Here is a 20295-nt window from a genome sequence, read left to right as displayed (position 1 = left end):
AATTGTATTGTTTTTTTTTTAATTTTTTTAAGTGTAAGTAGGAGGATTCAAATCCAAAACCTTTCACTTACATTCCCTTCCCCCAAATCAGTCAACTTATCCTTCCCTCTCTGCAAAATTGCATTGCAGGATTTGTGGTGTTTCCATCTCGTTTCCATTTTCATTCAAGAATACTTATGTTGCAGCATGTTTGCGATAACCTATACCTTCTCTAGAAATTATCATGCATGGCTAAGAAATACACAAGACAGAGAATCTACTTAATCCACAAATTTATAGCATTAGCTAAAAATCTTTTTAATAATTGCACTACTAGTAGATAAGAAAATATCATGCATTTTCAATAATGTTGAGGTTTGGTAGTAGCATGCATCATGGTTTTCCTAACGTGTAGGCTATTTTTTATGCATGTTCCGCTCACATATTCTAATCTAAAATTGTTTTGTAGGTTTTATTCTTTTTGATGAATAACCTTTATTAAGATCATAAGTTTTAAAATTTTAAAAACTATAGATTCTAAATGTTTTAGGATACTTACATCTAAGGTGTAAAACTTTAGCCTTGATTTACTCAAAATTTACTCAAACCTGAGCATAATTGGGCATAACTGAATAGAATTGAGCATCATTATATTTATCAACATCGACCGAGGGTTGTGTAGTGAACCTCTCCTAGTTTTAGTAAGGGATAATTTTGAAAATATCTTTTGAGGTTTCTAATGGTAGAAGCCTTCTTTGACATTTTAAATATTACACTTACATCCCTTCTGATGTAAATTTACATAAATAACCCTCACATACTAGTTAGACTCATTTGTAGAACAAAAAATTTCAAATTGAGATAGAACATCAACCTCAACCACTAGTCTTTCTTTCCTACTCCTTTTAACTCTCAATTTGAGAGTTTAGAATATAAAAGAAAAAAAGAGAAGGGATAAGTTAGAAAAGAAAAGAAAGGATCAAAATTTCTATCTAAATTGTTTGGGAGTTTTAAGAAAGAAAGAAAGTAAGTATTTTTCTTTTGTTTGAGAGTTGAATACAAATGAAAGGAAAAGATACTCAAACAAATTACTTTACAAATATGCCCTTTCTATAAGCAAATGTGAATTAAACAAATTAATGTAGATTTGGTCATTTGCTGCAATCTAATGAAAATTATAGAGTAAAAGATGTAAATTACTTATGTCAAGAACTTTAGATCACGTAGGTCCAATTGATACAAGTTAACAATTACTACAACCACACAACAAAATATTAACATTCATATGGTTCCATTTCATCATTACAATTGATAAGGCCAATAGAGTTATGTTTACAACTTCCATATCAATACATCCTAATACAAAAAGGCAGAATCCAAGTTCCATATCCCAAAGGCAAAAATAAAGGGATCTACATAATTACAAAAGATATTTTGCATACTTTTACATCTTGATACCAAAAACTAAAAAGGCTTTTCTGCATGCCTTTACATCCTGATGCAAAAAATATAGCTAAAGCATGTTCTATTTTCAAAAGACCAAAACAGAGAGGATGTACAGGTATCAACACAGCTCATTTTATATGTTCAAATGTGTTCCTATTTTCATCCAAATGGATTGAATGATGAAGACCATCCATCATTTTCCCAATATGCTGTTGCATCATTTTTTCCAATATACTCTTGCGCCTTTCTGCTAGACAACCAAAAAATGCTATTGATTTAGCTTGGTTTTGAGTCAAAAAGAGATAGCAGTGACCAATAGAGTCCGCTTCAACTCCAATACTAGTTAGCTCCTTGTAAATCTCGTTTTCAGTATACAAGCATTTTCTAGAATATTGAAAAATAAAATTTCCCTCCCTTATTGCATTAGCAACATTATCAAGTGCACCTTTTATAATTTCAAGTTCTTCATCAACAACAGACAACTTTCTTTTTTTCCCTTGAGCAGATGACGTACCTTATACTGATTTTTTGTTGCAAGCTTTGGAAACTTTCATACCGGTATCTTTAGTTGTGTTGTCAAAACTCTCTATAGTAATCTTATTTAGAGAGAGAAGATGGTTGACGTCAATAAAATTTTCCAATTCAGTACCATTTGGTTTATTGGCCCATCTATTGCGTGTTTCTTTTGCTGTTTCAACATCTTGTCCCGTAGCTCAATCCTTAGCAAATAACTCTTCTAATTTGTCATAGTTATGGATTTGTTTTGTCCTCCATTTTTCAGCATCAGATTTTTCCTAAATAAATAGGAGTATTGTCACAATAGGAATTGAAAATGAGCAAAAAAAAAAAGTAACTAAATTTAACGACCGCATACCTTTAAAAGTTGCTCCCAAACTTCAGGTTTAGCATTCCAAGTTTTTGTCACAGGGCTCCAAGAAAAGCCACTAAATTTTCCATTTCTAAACAAGTCATAACACTCATTGAAATGCAATTTAAGTGTCTTCATTCGATTCATCAAATGACCTTTGGTGAAATCCTTGCCAAGTTTATCCTTCAATTCCTTGACAATGTTGTTATATGCCGTTGTTGTGAAAGTTCCATCAAGTCGATACCCTTCATAGTGTTGATTCAATAATGTTTGGATATAAGCATCATCCATAGTTTGTGTCCATTTCAAGTGCTCTTTCTTAGCTTCCTGATCTTTCTTCAAATTTTCACCCATTTCAAATGCTAAATGGTAATGATAAGATAGTAAGCACAATTAGCAACAAATAAATATTTTAAACAATTGCAACATCTTGATAACATTGTGCATGCACCAAACCAAGACCAAAACATACCATTTAGTTCATGTTAGGAAGTTTACAGCTAAAAAATATTCAAAAGTTTACAGCACCAAATTCAAGAATTTTAAACTACATAATCATTCCACATTAGCATGGCTATTTGGTTTCTCAAAGATTCGCCTTGTGATGAATCTTCTTCAGTACTAGTAGATGCAATACTTTCATCCTCGACAGGAGATTGGTGTGCCAATTATGCATCTACTTCATCAATATATTCCAAATCTGGATCTACTTCCATCAAAAAGTTGTGCAAAATATAACAAGCAAAAACAATTTTTGACTGCGTATTGACATCATATGTTGACTAGTTATCACCTATGATTGGGAAGTGTTTTTTCAAGATTCCAAATGCTCTCTCGATTGCATTACGCAATGATGCATGTCGAAAATTGAAAAGTTCTCGATAATCTCCTGGCCCTCGATTTGAGTACTCTTTTAAATGGTACGCAACCCCTCTATAAGGCATAAGTAGTCCACTTTTTAACATGAATCCACCATCAACAAGGCAAAATTTACCTATAAAGACTTTAGCAAGTTACTAATATATGCAATTATACATATAAAAAATTTAAAATTACCATTAGGAATAATTAATTTGTCTTCTCTGTTAAATGTATTTTTTATGATTCTCGAGTCTGATGCAGTCCCTTCCTATCCAAATAGAACATATGTGAATTTTAAATCAAAAGAGCATGCAGCCAACACATTTTGTGTTAGATGCTCTGTCCTGCCACAATACCTTGCTGCCTCAGTATTAGACACTTTGACACGAATATGAGTTTCATCAATTGCACCCACACAATCCTACATATATTTTAGTAAATTAATTTTTAATAAGAATTCATATGTGAAGTTAAAAATTCAACCTATATAGAAAATAAAATCATCTTGAAATATGGATAAAACCTCTCACTATTAAGGATTTCTGGTGGTATTTTTTCTCCCATAGGCTGTCGTAAAAATTGTTCTTCTAAAAATATAACTGCTTTAAGTACTTTATGAAAATGGCGGCTAATAGTTTCAGTCGAGCGACGATAAAAGAATGAAATTGTCCCATTCACTGCTGGAAGTGATAAAATGTGAAGAAACTTAGCAATTTGCTCTTGTATGGTTGCTCTTTGGGTGGGTCATAAACCCCCATCTGTTTGTAACAACTCACACAAATGTGTAAAAGTCTTAGGCTCCATTCGGATAACTTTATTCACGTTACCATTTGTCCTAAGTTGCATCAATATTTCCTCTTGTACATTCTGGCTTTCTACAGACCGGTAGCCAATAGGCTGATCTACATAATTTCTACTACGAACCCTCCGAGACATAATCAATTTTGTCACTCGACAAATAACTTCAACAACAGCTAATTGTCGACTTCTTTGTTGAATATGAAACTTGTTTAGAACATCAATTGCTTCCTTATCCATCTAAAAGTACTAATGTTAGTTGATTTATTCTATAATATTAAAAAAGTCACTGTCATCCATAATTCCACGCTGAGACATACCTCATCATTTGCATATGACTTGTGCAAAAGCTTTACTCAAAAGTATGAAAGCAATGTAAAATATTTATATCCCCTAATAAGGACTCATGGTCAATTACAAAAATTAAAGATAACACTCCCCAACTATCTGTGTGTACTATATCCGAATACATTATACTCTCACATTCACAATAAAATGTATTATTCCTCATTTTCTAATTATGTTTTCACTCAATTTATGTAATCAATATCCTATTTTGATAAAAAAAAAAAATCAATATCCTATTGGATTTTTTGATTAGTTATTATTAACTTTCTATCAGATGATGTATATGGCCTTTCTTAAATAATATATTAATCAAAGTTTCTATTCTTTGATACATTACTTTTTTTCATTGATTTTAGGACACAAGAATACTTTGCAAAAATACCTATATTTTATCAAAGGTATATCAATTCACAATTTTGTGTGACCCTAAAATAAAAAAAGTAGAAGAACTCATGGAATTTCAATGCAGCCATAGAAACCCAGAAGATATAGCAAATTATTATATAAACAAAGTCACTTTCTAGATATATAATTAATTTGTCTTCCCCATCAATATGCAACATCTCAACAAAAAATAGCTAAAGAAAATAAAATGAAATAGAGATCTATCCGATTAGAAGCCCATCGAAGATGCAGAAGGATGCAAATGGCCACCTATTTCTCAGAGGAAGAAGACGATGGCTAGATAAAGTGAGAGGAGATATTTTGTCGTGGGTTTTGTAGTGGAGGAATTCATCAGGTATTAAAATGTTTTGTATCAAGATTTTAAGGGTAATTTTGTCATATTTAAAATTTTACTTAAACTTCCGCACGTTCCTTGCCTTTCCGCCTTATTTTGGGCGAAGAGTTTTCCAAAACATGGAGGGAGGTGAAATCTTTCCAATTCTTTTCTTTTCTTTCTCATTTTTGCTCCCAAACAATGGAAAAACTTTCTTATCATTCCAAAACTTTTCTTTTCTTTTCTTTTCATTTCCATCCTCCCAAACTAGCTATAAAAGACTTCCTTTTTTTTTGGATGCAAAATGGACTTCATTGATCATTCAAATTCTTTTTTTTCAATTCCCACTCCTATCCTAAAAGACTTCAATTTCATTCCAATTTATACAACTTTTACCGTCATTCACCAATTGCAACTTCATAATCTTTTTTTCTTCTTGGATGAATTCTAAATCTCTACCTTGTTCTTATGTCTTAACAAAGTAGCTTCCTATACTATCTAATTCATATCCCAACTCCTCCTGTTCCCTTTTCATTGAAAGAGAAAAAAAAATTCAAAGGCAAAAATTGCATTACAGCCGTGGAAAAAATAAGGAAAGAAATGATTATACATATCAAGCACTTCACCCATATCAATTTAATAATAAGACCATTGATCACATAAATAAAGTTGCCTAGCATGAAACCTATATTTGGCAGCTTAAGAACTTTTAGAGCAACACACTTTTTTTTTTTTTTTAAGATTAAGAGAAGGGTATTATAAGATCTCCAAAGGCATCAATTGTTTGGTTCAGGATTTCTCTTGGCATCCCTTAGCCAACATTCTTGTCCAAGATTTCCTGAAATTTTCACTAACGGGTGCAAAGAGACTCATCTGATTTAGTAGCAGTTCAATTAGGGGTGGCAATGAGATGGGAGTGGGGCGGGGGGCACCTCTCCCAATCCCCGTCCCCGTTGCATTTTAATTTCCCCCGCCCCTGCCCCGCCTCGCTTCCCCCGCGGGGGCACCCGTGGGGTTAAAAAAATTTTATTATATAATTTCATTATAATTAAATTTGAGCAAATAATCAAGTATTAAAATATCAACACATCAACAAATTATTATTCATTGTAACTTCACAATTGAAACTCATAAAAATAATTAAACAAAGGTTATTTGAATACAATCTAATATGATAAAACAAATATAATTAAAATAATCAAGTTTTCACTTTTGATACAAACACAATCACTAAATTATTATTGTGTTTTTTTTAGAAAAAAGTGTTATTATATTAAGTGTAGTTAGGAATTTAACATAAATGTATTAATAAATTTAGTATAAATAATTAATAATTTTTATTAATAGACATGTATAATTAATAGTATAATTGATAATATCATTATATATATAATTATGTACATATATATATTTTCAAACGAGTGGCGGGGCGGGGGTCCCACCCCGTTTCTAAACGGAGGGAAACAATTCCCCCCCTCCCGTGCCAATGACCCCCCACGGGGCGGATGCCCGCCCCCGTTGCCATCGCTAAGTTCAATCCCCTTCAGGTTCCCTATTGACTCCCTTGGGTCCACCCACCCCTTTTCCTTAGTTCAGTAGCGGTTCAGTCCCTTCCGGATTTTTCATTAACTCTCTTGGATCCACCCCTTCCCCTTAGTGTAGAGTAGGAGCAGATGTAGAATAGAATTTATCATATCCGAAAAAAAAAATTAACTGTTTGGCCTATTTTGTTACCTTAAATCATTTAAAGAGGGAAGGCTTGTGTAATTTTCAAAACCTTAGGAGAGATCCGGCGACTGTCACTGGAGGTTTCTGCAGTTATTCATTCATTAAAAATAGCCCGATAGAATGTTGGGAGTGTTTACAATTGACTGCAAGGTAATACTACTATTACTTTGACATTTAAGTCAACAAATTCATATTTCTGGGCAAAACCGCTACCGCAGTCGCCATGAACACCAGCAACACCGCCACCAACGTGAGGAACAAAAAGAGGAAAAACCTTACCCCAGAAATCCAATTCCGGCTAAACCTCGACCATTGTTCCAAAAACAAGGACCTCTCCACCGCCATCTCCCTCTTCGACTCCGTCCCCACCACCGGTTCAGAAATCCACCTGACCCACCACCACTACAATTCACTTCTCTATATCTGCTCAAACTCAGTAAACTCCGACCATCCATCAACGAAATCCTCCGCAATCGAATTTGGGTTCCGGGTTTACCATCATATGATTGCCAATCACGTTAGCCCCAGTGAGGCCACCGTCACCGCCGTGGCCAGGCTGGCAGCTGCCAAAGCTGATGGTGATGCGGCTTTCGAGCTCGCCAGAAGTGTGGGAAATCAGGGGAAGTTGAGGACTTATGCGCCTGCTTTGTTGTGTTTTTGCAGAAATGGGATGGCTGATAAGGCTTCTGAAGTTGAGGAGCACATGGGCTCTCTGGGATTGCGCCTCGAAGAACCCGAGCTCTCTGCATTGTTAAAGGTAGTATCTTTTGGGGTGCTTGATACTTACATTGTCTTAATTGAGCTTATTCTTTGTGAGGGGGCATTTACATTATTGTTGGTATTGATCAGGTTAATGTTCTGTAGTTATTGGATCGACAACTTTTGAGGTAGTTCATGTTTTTAGTTCCAAAAATGGTCTGGTTTCAGAAGATAGTTGTACTGAAGTTTTCAGTTTTGGATAGTGTTTTCGTAGATATTAGTCATCATACATAAAATAAAGAATGTCGGCTTTATTTGATCAAAAAGCTCTTATTCTTCTTAATAACTTGGATGCGGTGGATTTTGCCATATTGTTGAACGTAATATATTATTGCTTGTACATTCATCTGCCACTAGAAACCATGAAGTATCCTAAGTATGATTCTAGCTAGTAATTTTGGATTGGAGGGACTGGAAAGGTCATTGATTTAAGTTATATATGGTGCCTTTCAACTTTGATATCATCACTCTGATTTTGTAACCATGAAGAAAGCTTTATAAGCAGTAACACTTCGAAAAAATTCTTGTACCATTTTGTTTGATCTGCAACTTGTTACTAATCAGAGCTTCTAGCATCTAAATTGTTGTAAAATTGAGGGACATCAAATTTTACACAATGTGATGGCATAGCACTGAACTTTGAATTATTTATCACCAGCTGAGATATAAAGATGTTTCTAGCATCCATTTTTTTTTAATCTTTTACATTGGCTTGCCTTATTTGTTCCACGGAAGTTGCTAGTAGAAGGCCATTGCTAGTATCTTTTGAACAAAGAGAATTACTCTTTCTTATATGTTACTGCTTTTGCCTGAAGGTAAATGTTGAGAAGGGGAAAGGAGATAAAGTTTACGAGTACTTGCATAAGCTAAGAGCATCAGTTAGAGAAGTCAATGAGTCAACTGCGAATATTTTAGAGAGTTGGTTTTGTGGGGAAGTTGCATCTGACGTGGGTTTGGAAATCCAGAATGTGGATCACGTGAATCAAGTGAAGTTGAGGAATGGAGATGGGTGGCATGGACTTGGATGGCTCGGGAAGGGAAAGTGGGTTGTGCATAGATCCAATGTTGTTTCAGATGGGAGGTGTTGCACTTGTGGGGAGCAGTTAACTTGTGTTGATATTGATACAACAGAGACTGAGCGTTTTGCACAGTCAGTGGCTTCGTTGGCAATGGAAAGGGAAGTTCAGTCCAATTTCAAGGAATTTCAGGTGAGCAAGGTGCAAGTAGTTGTTCTATCAATTAAGTATTTGCTTTGAACACTTGAAATTGATAATTGAGACTTGAGGTCTTATATCTTTTTTCCGAAAATTCTTCATATTGGAAATTTATACAAGAGGAGAAGTTGATATAGTGGCACACCACTCTGGTTTTTGTTTACTTGTTTATTTATATGATGATTTGAAAAGCAAATCACAGAGATAACAACGAAAGGAAATTTGGCTTTATTTATTCTTTCCTGTAGCTAAAAGTTTTGACTGTAAAATATTTATTTTGCTAGTGGGAAAATTTAAATCCTTCTCTTTGTGCTCTAAAATGGATAGGAATGACTTTAATCATTTGCACAATTCCTAAAATGATATATGTTCACTGGGTAACCAGCAAGAGAACATGGGTGAATGCCGTAGTGTTAAAATTGGTTTCGTTCTTCAGCTATCTGTAAATTTGTAATAAGATGTGTGTGTGTTTGTGTGTTTATATGTATCTATTTGCATATCTATATGTGTGTGTGTGTAGATATATATCAATATCTGTGTGCATATCTATATGTTTCTGTGTGTTTGTGTGCGGTTTCTGCATTTGATACTTCTCCAAGTCTTATTGACTCCTTTCTGCTTCTGAAATGATAAAGGACTGGATAGAAGAATGCTCTGATTATGAAGCTATAGTGGATGGAGCAAATGTGGGGCTTTATCAACAGAATTTTGCAGAGGGTGGATTCAGTATTCCCCAGGTTGTAAAACTTTGATAATTTTTGCCTTCTTAATCATCTTTGGTTTTGCGTGCCCGATATTCCATGTCTAATTTTTGTATTGTCTATGAAATTGCAATAGAGCAGCTTGATGCTGTTGTTAGGGAACTGTATAGCAGGAGCAAGAAATGGCCGCTCATTATCTTGCACAAGAAACGCATTAGGCAACTCTTGGAGAAAGCTTCCAATAGAGACTTGCTGCAGGATTGGATTGATCAGGGGCTGCTTTATGGAACGCCATATGGATCAAATGATGATTGGTTGGTGATATGTACTTAAAAATTTAATAATTCTGTTGTTAGTGGCACCATATTTAGATCATCTGAAGCAGGCAGGAATCTTCATGCATGACATTCATTTGGTAGTTCTTCTTTATTGGTATTATAGGTATTGGCTATATGCTGCTGTGAAGCTTAAGTGTCTGCTTGTTACAAATGATGAAATGAGAGATCACACATTTGAGCTTCTAGGCAACAGCTTTTTCCTTAGATGGAAAGAAAGACATCAGGTAGACATGTTTGGTTCCTCTATTTTATCCCTTCCTTGTATCTTCATATTTCATTTGAAAGTCCACGGCAAGCTTGGGTATGATCATTAAGGAGTAGCAAGTTTTTCGTGAAAGCCAAAACTTTTCTTGACAGTTAATTGCATTTGTTGAATCTCTAAAGTTGAGGAAGTTAGAATATCTCTTTCTACAATTATGTTCTACCACGAACCCCAACTCCCCGTGTTGCGTGCATGTGAAATCAAATGAAAAGTAAAAAAGAACAGTGGAAAAGGAAAAGGTCTTTGACTCGAAAAGCATGCATTTTGTGTTCAAGATTTTATGCAGGAGATTAAGAAGTTGAGATCGTATCTTTCCCCTACCTCGGGTAGTTCAAGCTGCTAAATTTTCCTTGAAGCAAAAAATGTTTTCCTTTAATGATGAAAGTGAATTAATGCAATTGTGCAACAAACTTATTAGCTTTAGTGCAGATTTCATAATCTTTGAGTTAAATAAAATCAGAGCTAGTCTGGTGCTTGTGATTATACCTTTCCTCTTGGTTTTCGCAATTGATCTGTTGCACTACCCATATTGCAGGTCAAGTATACATTTGTGAAAGGAAATCTAAAGCTTCTGATGCCGCCAACATATTCCCTTGTCATCCAGGTAGTTCTAGCTTTATAATTGGCTTTCGTTTCATATTTTCTCTTTCCAAGAAATGGATATTTTTATTTGCACTTTGTTCTGCAAGGAGCCGCCTCTCTCATCCTTTTGTTCTACTTCGCACTTTGTTTACTTTCTAACTTTGCCATGGGTAATTCATTGTTGCTTTACGTAAAAGTTTATGGTAGTCTTTGTGTGTTGTTGTTTGGGATATTCATCAGAAAAATATATGTTTCAGGAGTCAGAGAAAGGATCATGGCATGTGCCCGTGGCTGGTGAAACTATTGATGAATCTTTGAGAACTTGGCTTTGCATCACGAGATCAGGCTCCTGTGATGCCTTGGCCAGTGGTTTGAATGATGATAATCAACTGTCAAACTCAAACAAATTGGAAACACTGGCTAACAGAAATAACTCTGTTGGACATTCTGATGACAAATTGACATCTATAACTGGTAAAAGGAAAGAGAGGTCTTCATCCAGCCCTGAAGTTTGAATTGCGTTTGGTTCTACCAGATGATCCCTTCAGGCTCCTGAATATTACAAGGGCAGCAAGTCTCATGAAAATAACCATACTTTAAAGGAAGAGCCTTGCGCATTTCAATCTAATTATTTTATCGTAACCTTGGTCCATGGTTATAGCCGTTCATCAAGCAGAGCAAGATCCAATTTAGCGCTCTTGTTTTATGAATTTTTCTACGAGTTTATATTAGAGAAATGGGAGATTCAGCTTCCATTTGCCCTTGCATCTATAGCTTGAAACTGCATGGTTTTGGTAATAGGAAGTTTGCTGAACTGTCCAGCTTGCTTCCAATTTTGCCTCCCATTTGTTCAGTGGTTGGGCTGCTTTGTGCTTGTGATGGTCATCTTTCTGCCTCATTTCATAAAATGTTGCAGTATCCGGGAAAGAATCATGATCACAGAGTTGGCTTACTGTTTGCTTATTGTGGAGTTGGTTTAGAATGTCTAAATTCGTTGGCTTTTTTTGTTTTTTTCCCCGGAAAATCTGTTGGGACATGTTAAGTGTTAACAAGCATCTGTTGGGATTTTGACTCATAATCTCTGTAGTATGTATAAACTAAGTGTTCAGGTAAATCTAAAACTGATTGAGAACAAAGAAAACATATTACATACGTCTACATAAGTGGCCGGAATACATGGATTTCAACAAATATACCAATCTTAAACAATGCCTTTATGCGTTATCCAGAAGGATAAAAATATAAAACACTTTTGATTCTTGAATGTGAAGCTGCCTTCAACAAATAATAATCAAATGGAACTTGATCACTTGAATACGTATTTCACCACTCCAGGAATGTGGGTGTTCATGAAATAATCTTCCCAGTTAATACTTTTGGGATCAAAGTAGAACAAATTCTCAGGATCGCACTCTCTTGCAGCACGACGCAGTTTTTCTGTGTTCAAGTCATCATAACTGTGCACAAAGGAAGAACGCGTAAAGATGGATGCATGCATATTTTTTGATATATCCACTCTTGCAAAGGACCTCAAATTGATCAAATACTCTCATACTTACATTCCCTTAAAGAACAGGTAAGGTCCATAGAGTTCAATCATACGGTTTACGAACTTGATTTTTCGATGAAGATCATGGTACAAGCCTCCAAAATATTGGCAAAGTGCAACATTCACGATTTGTAATCCCTGAATTAATTGTATGGTTTATCATAATTCAAAAGTTTTCCCAAAAAAAAAAAAAAACTACGATTTGAAATGGGAAAAAAGAAGACTTGGAGAAAGAATAGACCAACCTTTAGTGGAAGCAAATAACGAATTGCCAAGTATCTGCGGAAGCTTGACATGGTTCTGAGAACTGTGATTTTCCCAACTTTTACGGGGTTCCCGGCTTTGTCAATCCATGGATGCTTGGAGAAGTAATTGAGGCCATAGTTTTGAAGACTGGAGTAGTGAAGAGGGTTTGATAAAGAAGATCCTACTTGATAAATGGTCATTTCACTGGGTTGATTTGCATGAGCCATCATAGCCACCATCATAGCATTCACCACCATGTCAGCTGGGATCTGCACATTAATGCCATCTTTTCACGTAGAAATTGTGTATTCGTGCTCAAGTACAAACGTAAATCTCATTTACTTGCCCACAAATGATGTATACAATTCTCATTTACTTGCCCACAAACGCAACTCCACTTTGCGATCATTAAAATTGTATTCCTCACTTTTTCACTTTTCACTGTATACTTCAATTTTGGACACTTTATACTCTAAACTCTTAATTTTGGATATTTTGTACCCTAAACTCTTAAATTTGTCCTACTTAAGTTCAATCAACGATTATATTAGTAAAAATAACGAGAAAAAGGGTGATAAAAATTAATGACAATATACTGTTTTGTTCTAACTGGCAAATGCTTAGATTTATTGACAATTTTTAGCACATTATCATTAATTTATATGGTCGCAATTACTAGTATTGGTAGGAAAATGAACGAGATAAAAGATGTTCCAAATTAATGATAATGTATTGTTCTATTTTTACTATGATGTATTGGTACCTTTTGATTACTTTTGGCACATTATCATTGAATTTTCGGGTTCTCTATCCCATTAATTTTGTAAAAGTTGTCATTCATTAGATTTAAATGGGACAAATTTGAAAGTTTAGGGTCTAAAATATTCAAAATTGAGAGTTTAGCATCTAAAGTGTCCAAAATTAAAATTTAGGAAGCTAAGCAAAAAAATTGATAGAAATTCGGGGGCACAAAGTAGAGTTTGTCCTTTTAAAAAGGATAATAGGAATGGTACATAACTTGAAAGTCATTTTATTTCTTTATTCTTATATTTTAAATATTTTTACTCTGTAACTTGTAAACAATCTTAACCAATTTGTGAAAGACCAAAACGATTCAAAACAACCATTGCATGAATTTCGTATATGTCTATAACTTTTACAAAGTGAGTGTTTATCAAAGATCAGGTCAATTTCTAAGTCCCACCCCTAGTAGCACTGATGAATTGCAAAAACATTTGAGCTGTGATAAGAAACTCTTAACTCTTGACCTTGTGCTTTCATGCAAGAGCTAAAGATATTTTTATTTTTGAACAACCAAGTGTTGATCACTTAGACAAAACTTTCAAGATTTCTGCCTGAATATCCAAAGGAAGCTGATAAGAGTCTCTAATCATGGAATCAGAAATGAGGACTTACCGCGTCTACTATGGTCCTGGGGTCGCCTAGGAAGCAAGTTATTCTCCCTTTAGCATATCCAACAGTGAGGCTATCAATTGTCCTGAAGTTGCAATAATTCGTTACACAAATATATTGATGAACTACCAAAGATTCAAAAAAAAAAAAAAGTAAGAAATTGTTCTAGTCAAACTGTGGGAAATTTTAAAAAAAAAATTGAAGAAGAAACGGACGTAGTTAAAAAATATTACCTTACACCTTCAACCCAACCAGGGAAAGGCTCTTTGAAAGTACTGGTAATGATTGTAGGTCGAACAATGACAAGAGGGGTATTTCCTTTCAGATGGCCAAGTAGCATCTCTCCCATTGCCTTGGTAAATACGTAGGTGTTTGGCCATCCAAATTTTCTTGCTCTATAAAATTTTTTAGACAAGAAAATTATGAGAAATCAAGTTGAAATTAAAATGCAGAATGATGATTCTTTTTTTTTTTTGGGGGGGGGGGGGGGGGGGGGGGGGGGGGGGGGGAGGGTGGGGTTCCAATAGATAATGGCAATTTTGCGGACAAAGGTAAAAAACTTGATTAGTAGTTTCCAAATGAGGCAAGTATAGCACATGAACTTTTCTTGGATTTGGAATATTTCTAAGAGATGAAAATCTTGAAAATGAAGTTTTGGTAATCATGTTTAACAATATTTTGGTGACATGAATTGCTATTTTGGAAGTTAGATTTGCTGTCTAAGTGTTCAAAATCAGTTGTTTGATATGACAAGGTGGTTTACGTATGTATGATTAGCAGGTTATTGCACAGGATGAGATTTACCTAGCGCGCACTCTCAAGTAACCATTGCGGATTTTCTTGTCAAACCAAAAAAAAAAACAAAAAAGGAGTTGGTTGTGGCGGGTCAGTGGCTGCTAACTCTTGTGCCTATAACAAAGGTGCTCGTTGAACTAATTATCTGCTGCTCCGCAAAGTCATGTTTCTAGTTGCGTTAGTATGAAAAGGATTATATGTTCTTAATTATCATATCAGGGATCTAAAAAAATAGAGTATTACCTTAGAACCTGCAATAAGGAAAACGAAAGAAAGAAAAAATAACAAATCGAAAATTAAGCACGAAATTCTCAGCTAGGTGATTTTCTTATACACAAACTTATCCACAAGAAAAAAAAATAAAGTAAAATGCATACCAACAGTTAATATGATTCCCCAATGGTCAAATCCAATCATCTACATGGTGCATGAGGTAGATAAAAGAGAACTCAATATCAAGCTATCTTCAATAATGTGCCTAACTAACATAGATGTGAAACTACTCTAAATCAATTACACCACAACATAATACCAGACAATTCTTGAGCATGAATTACTAAACAGATAATGCTTAAGATATGTTGATGGTCATATAGATAGTAATTAATATGCAATTATCAAAAAAATTAATTAATATACAGTAATTGCTAAACAGAAAAAAAAATACATTTTCGTACAGATAATAATTACTGAACAGCAAGAAAATACAGTTTCGTTCATAAGATATGTCGATGGTCACTTAGAATTGTATCAGCTACTCAAAAGAGAAAAATGGAGAGAATAAACAAACCTTTGAATTCCAAGATCCTTCATGGCTAATGTAATAGATTGTTCAGAATTGTTCTCAGCTCGGAGCTCTTTCAACTTTTCTTCCAAAAATTTCTTCTCTACTTCAACGTCTAGCCCAGATGTCCCGTTCAGGGTCTCTCCCATGTTATAGGGGGTCTCCAACATCAGTCCCTCTTTTTCACCAGATACATAAGCTGAAAAGGGCAGTCATAATTTGACTTCATTACGAACATGTTACTTAAGAAACTAGTAACTAAGATTCTTCATCCATGCAATTTGATTTTTGTTTGGTCCAATATATTTTTCCTCCTTCATAGTGAGGTAACAAAAATAAATACGAAGACAAAAATTGTCCCTGATTTTGATTTGGGTTGCTCTGATGATCTAAGATCGTTGATAATTGAAGTTGATGGAGAGAAGTCAATATAAAAGAAGAAGTCGATATATGAACTTCAAGAAGGGACATATAGTATTGGGTACTCGCACGATGAATACTATGCAGATTTTGGGAGATTCTCCTGAGTATTAAGTACATTTTAACGCATTTGAAATTATACGTGCTAATGTAGTAGAGTATGTGTTTATTTCCTTAGTACCTACTTTTGGGAGTTAGATTTTTTATTCACACCAAAACCAAGGGGTTGAGAGAGAGAGAGAGAGAGTTATGTAGGATGAAAAAAGGAGGCATCCATTTCCTATTGATTTGAAAGGGTTAATTTCACTTTGTATCTTTCAACAATGTTTGAATTTTTAATTTGGTTTCAAAACTTCAAGTTGAAACTCTTTAATTTCTAAAGTATAAAATTTATTTCATTTAAATAAAATCGTTGATAAAAGCGAGATAGATTTTATATTTAAGTTAGACCGATTTTATACCTAAGGATTACAGTGGAACAGATTTTATATCATAAGGACTAAAATGAAACAATTTATACTTAAGTGGGATAGTTTTTATACTATAAGGACTAAAGTGGGATATGTTTTTACTTAGATAGGACATATTCATATTTTAGGAATTCAGTGTCTCACTTTAAAATTTAGGGACCAAAATAAAATTTTCAAAGATATAATTGAAGGGTGCAAAGTGGAATCAACCCTCTATTATTTGTCCATTGCCTTTTCATAAAAGCTCCAATTAATAGTCCACTTTGTAAATAGAATTGTACCTTCTGGGTATGACACAAGTCTTGTTTGGTTTCTGTTTTCAGTCAAAATTCCTTGGGAATCGAAGTACATTTATTTATTTATTTATTTTTTGGTCAAAAGTCAACTTCTATATATATGAAGTACATTTATTGATGGACTCTACTTTTAGGGTTGGATAAAGACCTTTGCCACTTAGAATAGCTAAAAATAAATAAACAAAAATCCTGCCTCAGAAAAGGTTGTCTCATACTCAAATGTGATGATTAACTAAGGAAAGCCTTTTTTTAATTTTTTTTTTATGGTACTAAAGATCGAATGTAATGTAGGTGAACGGTTAGCTATATATTAAAATTAATCTGGTCAATGCTATATAATTAACAAACTAATCACTTCTTACCAGTTGATACATGGAGAAGAACCTTCAATTTGGCACATTTCTTTGCAAAGTTCAATACATGCTTAGCTCCCATTGTATTAATTCCCAGGGATACATCATATCTACCAAAGAACTTAAAGAATTGATCAGTATACTTATTAAACTTATATTTATGGCAAGAATAACTGGTAGAATTTACCTTTCATCAAAGTTGGTTGTTGCAGCTAGGTTAACAACAACATCTACTTCTCTCCACATCTCTTCAACCAAATTCAAGTCCTTTACTCCCAAGTTATCACAGGTGATATCACCAGGCACAACTGTAATCTTTTGTGCAATAAGGGTATTCAGATCTGTACCACATTTCTCCTTCAGAACCCTGAACAAGTCCTTTGCTATTATCTAAACAAAAGCAGACAAAAGCCAGAAGTTTCTGAAATTAGCTAACAAAAAATAGAGCAATACCCTAATTTAGACACAAATTTGAGATGATCAAGAAGAAAAGTACTCTTTGCAGTTCATATATATAGTCGCTATATTCTCACTCTCATGCATCTTGGATGCCAATCATTATAGCATTACTTGCGAGATATTTTGGAGCATTTCTTTGTACATTTGTACCACTTTATCTTACATGTTCATTATGATACATTTAAGTGTATAGTATAGCGATTAAAACTAGAGTAAAAATCTTAGGTTATATTGATACTAGTGGTCTCAGCAATAATATATACTATCTCACAGCTGGAAAAGAACATTTGCTGCCTTTTAAACTAACTCCAATCAAGATTAACTCAAAAAAGAATGTAAATTTTCTGCTTAAGCTAATAGATAGAGTAAAACTGAAAATAATCTTATCACCTCATCTTTCAGCAAGAAAACAAAAAAAAAAATGCTGTATCAAACAGAAAAGTATGTTTTCTAGGTAAGATACTAACATCAATTAGCAAACATAGACTGGATACACGGATCAGTTGCTTTCCATAATAAATTTTTTTAGTAAAAGAAATAGTGCAATATGCAACTCGAAGAGAAGATATGAAATCCCTTTATCAGCATTTAGGAGTTCATCTATGGTTCAGTACCATAAAAAAGACAAGGCATTCAAATGCCTAATGCGGGTGTTCATCAGCTTTAAGAGCAATAAATTTTTTTGTTTTTTGCATCATTCAAGAAAAACAAAACCAAAGTGGGACACTGATTAGGAAGTTTTTTTTTGTGTACCTCACTGTTGAAACGCTGCAAGGCTGATTTGCTGTCTGCAGCTCTTAGAAGAAGATAGAGCTTCTTCACATTTGGTTGAACTCTGAGTATTTTCTCAGTGAAAACTGCGTCCAAAATGAAACAACATCAATCTCAATGTCCAAAAGATCGCCATTCCCCACCCCCTATCCCCTGCACGCATACACACAGACACACGCTCTAAAGCATACACAAACCAGAGAGGATTAGAGAAACATTTACTTTTTGCAAGGAAACCGGTTGCACCAGTCACAAGAATGGCCCTGTTCTCAAGAAACTGCACAATGTTGCCCAACTCCATAGCAAATTCGTAAATGTAAGGAAGTCTAAGGAAGACTGAATAGACTTAAATAACAGAAGAGTTCAAGTGGAACTAGCTAGCTGGGGAAATTTTTTTTCCCTAAGACAATCAAAGGATTGAAAGCGTCTGATATAGCTGTGGAATGAGGACTAGGGTCGTCAAAATGGTACAATCGATTGAGTGCACGCAAACTGTCGGAGGATTTCTTTCGGTAGATTGCCACATGAAAGTACAGTTGATAATTTGGTCTGATAGTTTACAGTATACTACCATTATAAAATGTATTAAAAAAAAACATATGGTAACCTAATTGTCTTGCGCTTTTGCTTGGTGTGAGGTCACCTAAAAATGCTACATTTTGTAGGTCATATTACATATGTGTCAAAATAGTATACTTTGGAGGTATGGTTAGCTAAAAAATGTTTGGTTGAGTGGGTGTAACCTAATTCCTACAAACATAGCAACATGAAATCGCAAATTAGTATAATATCAAATTCATGGCTTTCTATTTTAAGTCATCATTTTAGTGAAGCAGACTATTTCTTGGGGCAAGTGCTGTATGTATATTTGCATGCATTGACCTACATGAGTTGTAGGACATATCTAATATTGGCCCTAAAACTCATGTAGAATGTCAATGTACAATGGATGTCAGTGTACAATGGACTTGCCTTTGCATCACCAATTTAACCTTGTTCAATCCTATTATGACCATGTTCTCCTCACACATTTGTGGGATTTACTATTTATCATACAGTAATATAATTTTTGTAGGTCAATTTGGTTTATGTAGGTAAACGGTTCGAGGACATGGTTGGCAAGTAAAATTAAATAGGCGGTTAATTTTTCTTTTTGGTGAGCTTATAAGAATTAAACCCATAATAGTGGGAGTATTAAGATCAACAAATCACTGTTTCAAAAAAAAATCAAAAAATCACTAACCCACAAATAGTGAGAATTGTAATTGTCACAAACCTGCACTTCACATTAATCCGACCAATGTTCTGTGTCGCATAATTCATTGAATGGTCTCCTTTAACTTGTTGGTTTTCCACTCCTCTTGCTATTTGAACATGTGCAATATGCATTATTTTTGAACAGTTATGTGGATGAAATAGCAGGGATCCTATTTTAGCACTAGTTCTTGGTCCAGTAACTAAATAGTGATGAGTGGCTTAATGTAACATTTTTATTTTCCATTAATTTTTCCTATTTGTCCCTTTTTTAAATGTTTACTAACAAAAAAAATAGTTGAAATTAATCATGCCTAATCAAACAAAACTTAGAAAGGATGCCATTAACCTTACCTTTTTCTTGACTAAAATCAATGCTCTATCAAACGGCAAGAATCTGACCCCAAGGCAAAAACAAGTTAGCAATTGAGAGAAAGAAAAGATCTAGTAAGCTGGTTTTCTAACTATTTCTTTTTTCTTTCTACATATGTTTAGTGAGTTACCCATTGCTTTTTTTTTTTTTTTTCCTTCTTGGGAGAAAGCCAGCAACATTAATCGACTGGCCAAGGAGGTAATGGAATGGAATTAGAGACCCATACAATATCTTCTTTTTAGGCACACATTACCAAAGAACGATCAATTCTGAAAATGACAAAGCTCTATTTCTTGTGTACTATCATGTCTTAGTAATAAATTTGCAGATCAGTTTTGACTTCTAAATTCTGACTACAATAAGGATTGCCATATATAGGTCTGAACCCCTGTTTGGAGCTTTACGGATTAGCGACTACCAACCGCTATAAATTCCTGGAGTTTTCGATCCTCGTGCCACCAACAGATGAATGCCTGAAGTTCTATACGTAGGCATGTACGTGGTGATCTT

General features: G+C 34.4%; 3 protein-coding genes across 3 annotated transcripts; 1 reads left to right on the top strand and 2 right to left on the bottom strand.

Moving 5' to 3' along the window:
* Positions 1-2138: 2138 nt before the first annotated feature.
* LOC140018756 (uncharacterized) lies at positions 2139-2647 on the bottom strand. Its single transcript, XM_072071520.1, has 2 exons — positions 2300-2647; positions 2139-2219 (listed from the first exon to the last, which is right to left on the bottom strand). Exons 1-2 carry the CDS (start codon positions 2645-2647, stop codon positions 2139-2141), a joined length of 429 nt encoding a protein of 142 aa, XP_071927621.1.
* A 3852-nt stretch (positions 2648-6499) lies between these two features.
* Positions 6500-11626, top strand: LOC113706181 (proteinaceous RNase P 2-like). The gene is made up of 7 exons (XM_027228077.2): positions 6500-7503; positions 8321-8713; positions 9355-9456; positions 9562-9734; positions 9862-9982; positions 10556-10624; positions 10860-11626. Exons 1-7 carry the CDS (start codon positions 6970-6972, stop codon positions 11115-11117), a joined length of 1650 nt encoding a protein of 549 aa, XP_027083878.1. The 5' UTR covers positions 6500-6969; the 3' UTR covers positions 11118-11626.
* Positions 11627-11727: 101 nt separating this feature from the next.
* Positions 11728-18591, bottom strand: LOC113706191 (alcohol-forming fatty acyl-CoA reductase-like). Its single transcript, XM_027228085.2, has 10 exons — positions 18381-18591; positions 18141-18244; positions 17116-17318; positions 16938-17038; positions 15396-15588; positions 14044-14205; positions 13814-13895; positions 12397-12666; positions 12162-12289; positions 11728-12059 (listed from the first exon to the last, which is right to left on the bottom strand). Exons 1-10 carry the CDS (start codon positions 18457-18459, stop codon positions 11909-11911), a joined length of 1473 nt encoding a protein of 490 aa, XP_027083886.1. The 5' UTR covers positions 18460-18591; the 3' UTR covers positions 11728-11908.
* Positions 18592-20295: the final 1704 nt, after the last annotated feature.

The sequence above is a fragment of the Coffea arabica genome, chromosome 1e (genome assembly GCF_036785885.1).
Source record: "Coffea arabica cultivar ET-39 chromosome 1e, Coffea Arabica ET-39 HiFi, whole genome shotgun sequence".
In the NCBI taxonomy this organism is placed as follows: Eukaryota; Viridiplantae; Streptophyta; class Magnoliopsida; order Gentianales; family Rubiaceae; genus Coffea; species Coffea arabica.
This window is presented reverse-complemented; position numbering and strand designations above follow the sequence as displayed.

Excerpts from the sequence above, each read along its gene's own strand:
- LOC140018756 (XM_072071520.1), bottom strand. The coding sequence starts at position 2,647 with ATGGGTGAAAATTTGAAGAAAGATCAGGAAGCTAAGAAAGAGCACTTG. Across the intron at positions 2,220-2,299 it reads TTTGGGAGCAACTTTTAAAG|GAAAAATCTGATGCTGAAAA; the intron begins GTATGCGGTCGT and ends CTATTTATTTAG.
- LOC113706181 (XM_027228077.2), top strand. The coding sequence starts at position 6,970 with ATGAACACCAGCAACACCGCCACCAACGTGAGGAACAAAAAGAGGAAA. Across the intron at positions 9,457-9,561 it reads GTGGATTCAGTATTCCCCAG|CTTGATGCTGTTGTTAGGGA; the intron begins GTTGTAAAACTT and ends GCAATAGAGCAG. Across the intron at positions 9,983-10,555 it reads GATGGAAAGAAAGACATCAG|GTCAAGTATACATTTGTGAA; the intron begins GTAGACATGTTT and ends CCCATATTGCAG.
- LOC113706191 (XM_027228085.2), bottom strand. The coding sequence starts at position 18,459 with ATGGAGTTGGGCAACATTGTGCAGTTTCTTGAGAACAGGGCCATTCTT. Across the intron at positions 13,896-14,043 it reads GGTTGGGTTGAAGGTGTAAG|GACAATTGATAGCCTCACTG; the intron begins GTAATATTTTTT and ends TTGCAACTTCAG. Across the intron at positions 12,060-12,161 it reads TACCTGTTCTTTAAGGGAAT|TTATGATGACTTGAACACAG; the intron begins GTAAGTATGAGA and ends CTTTGTGCACAG.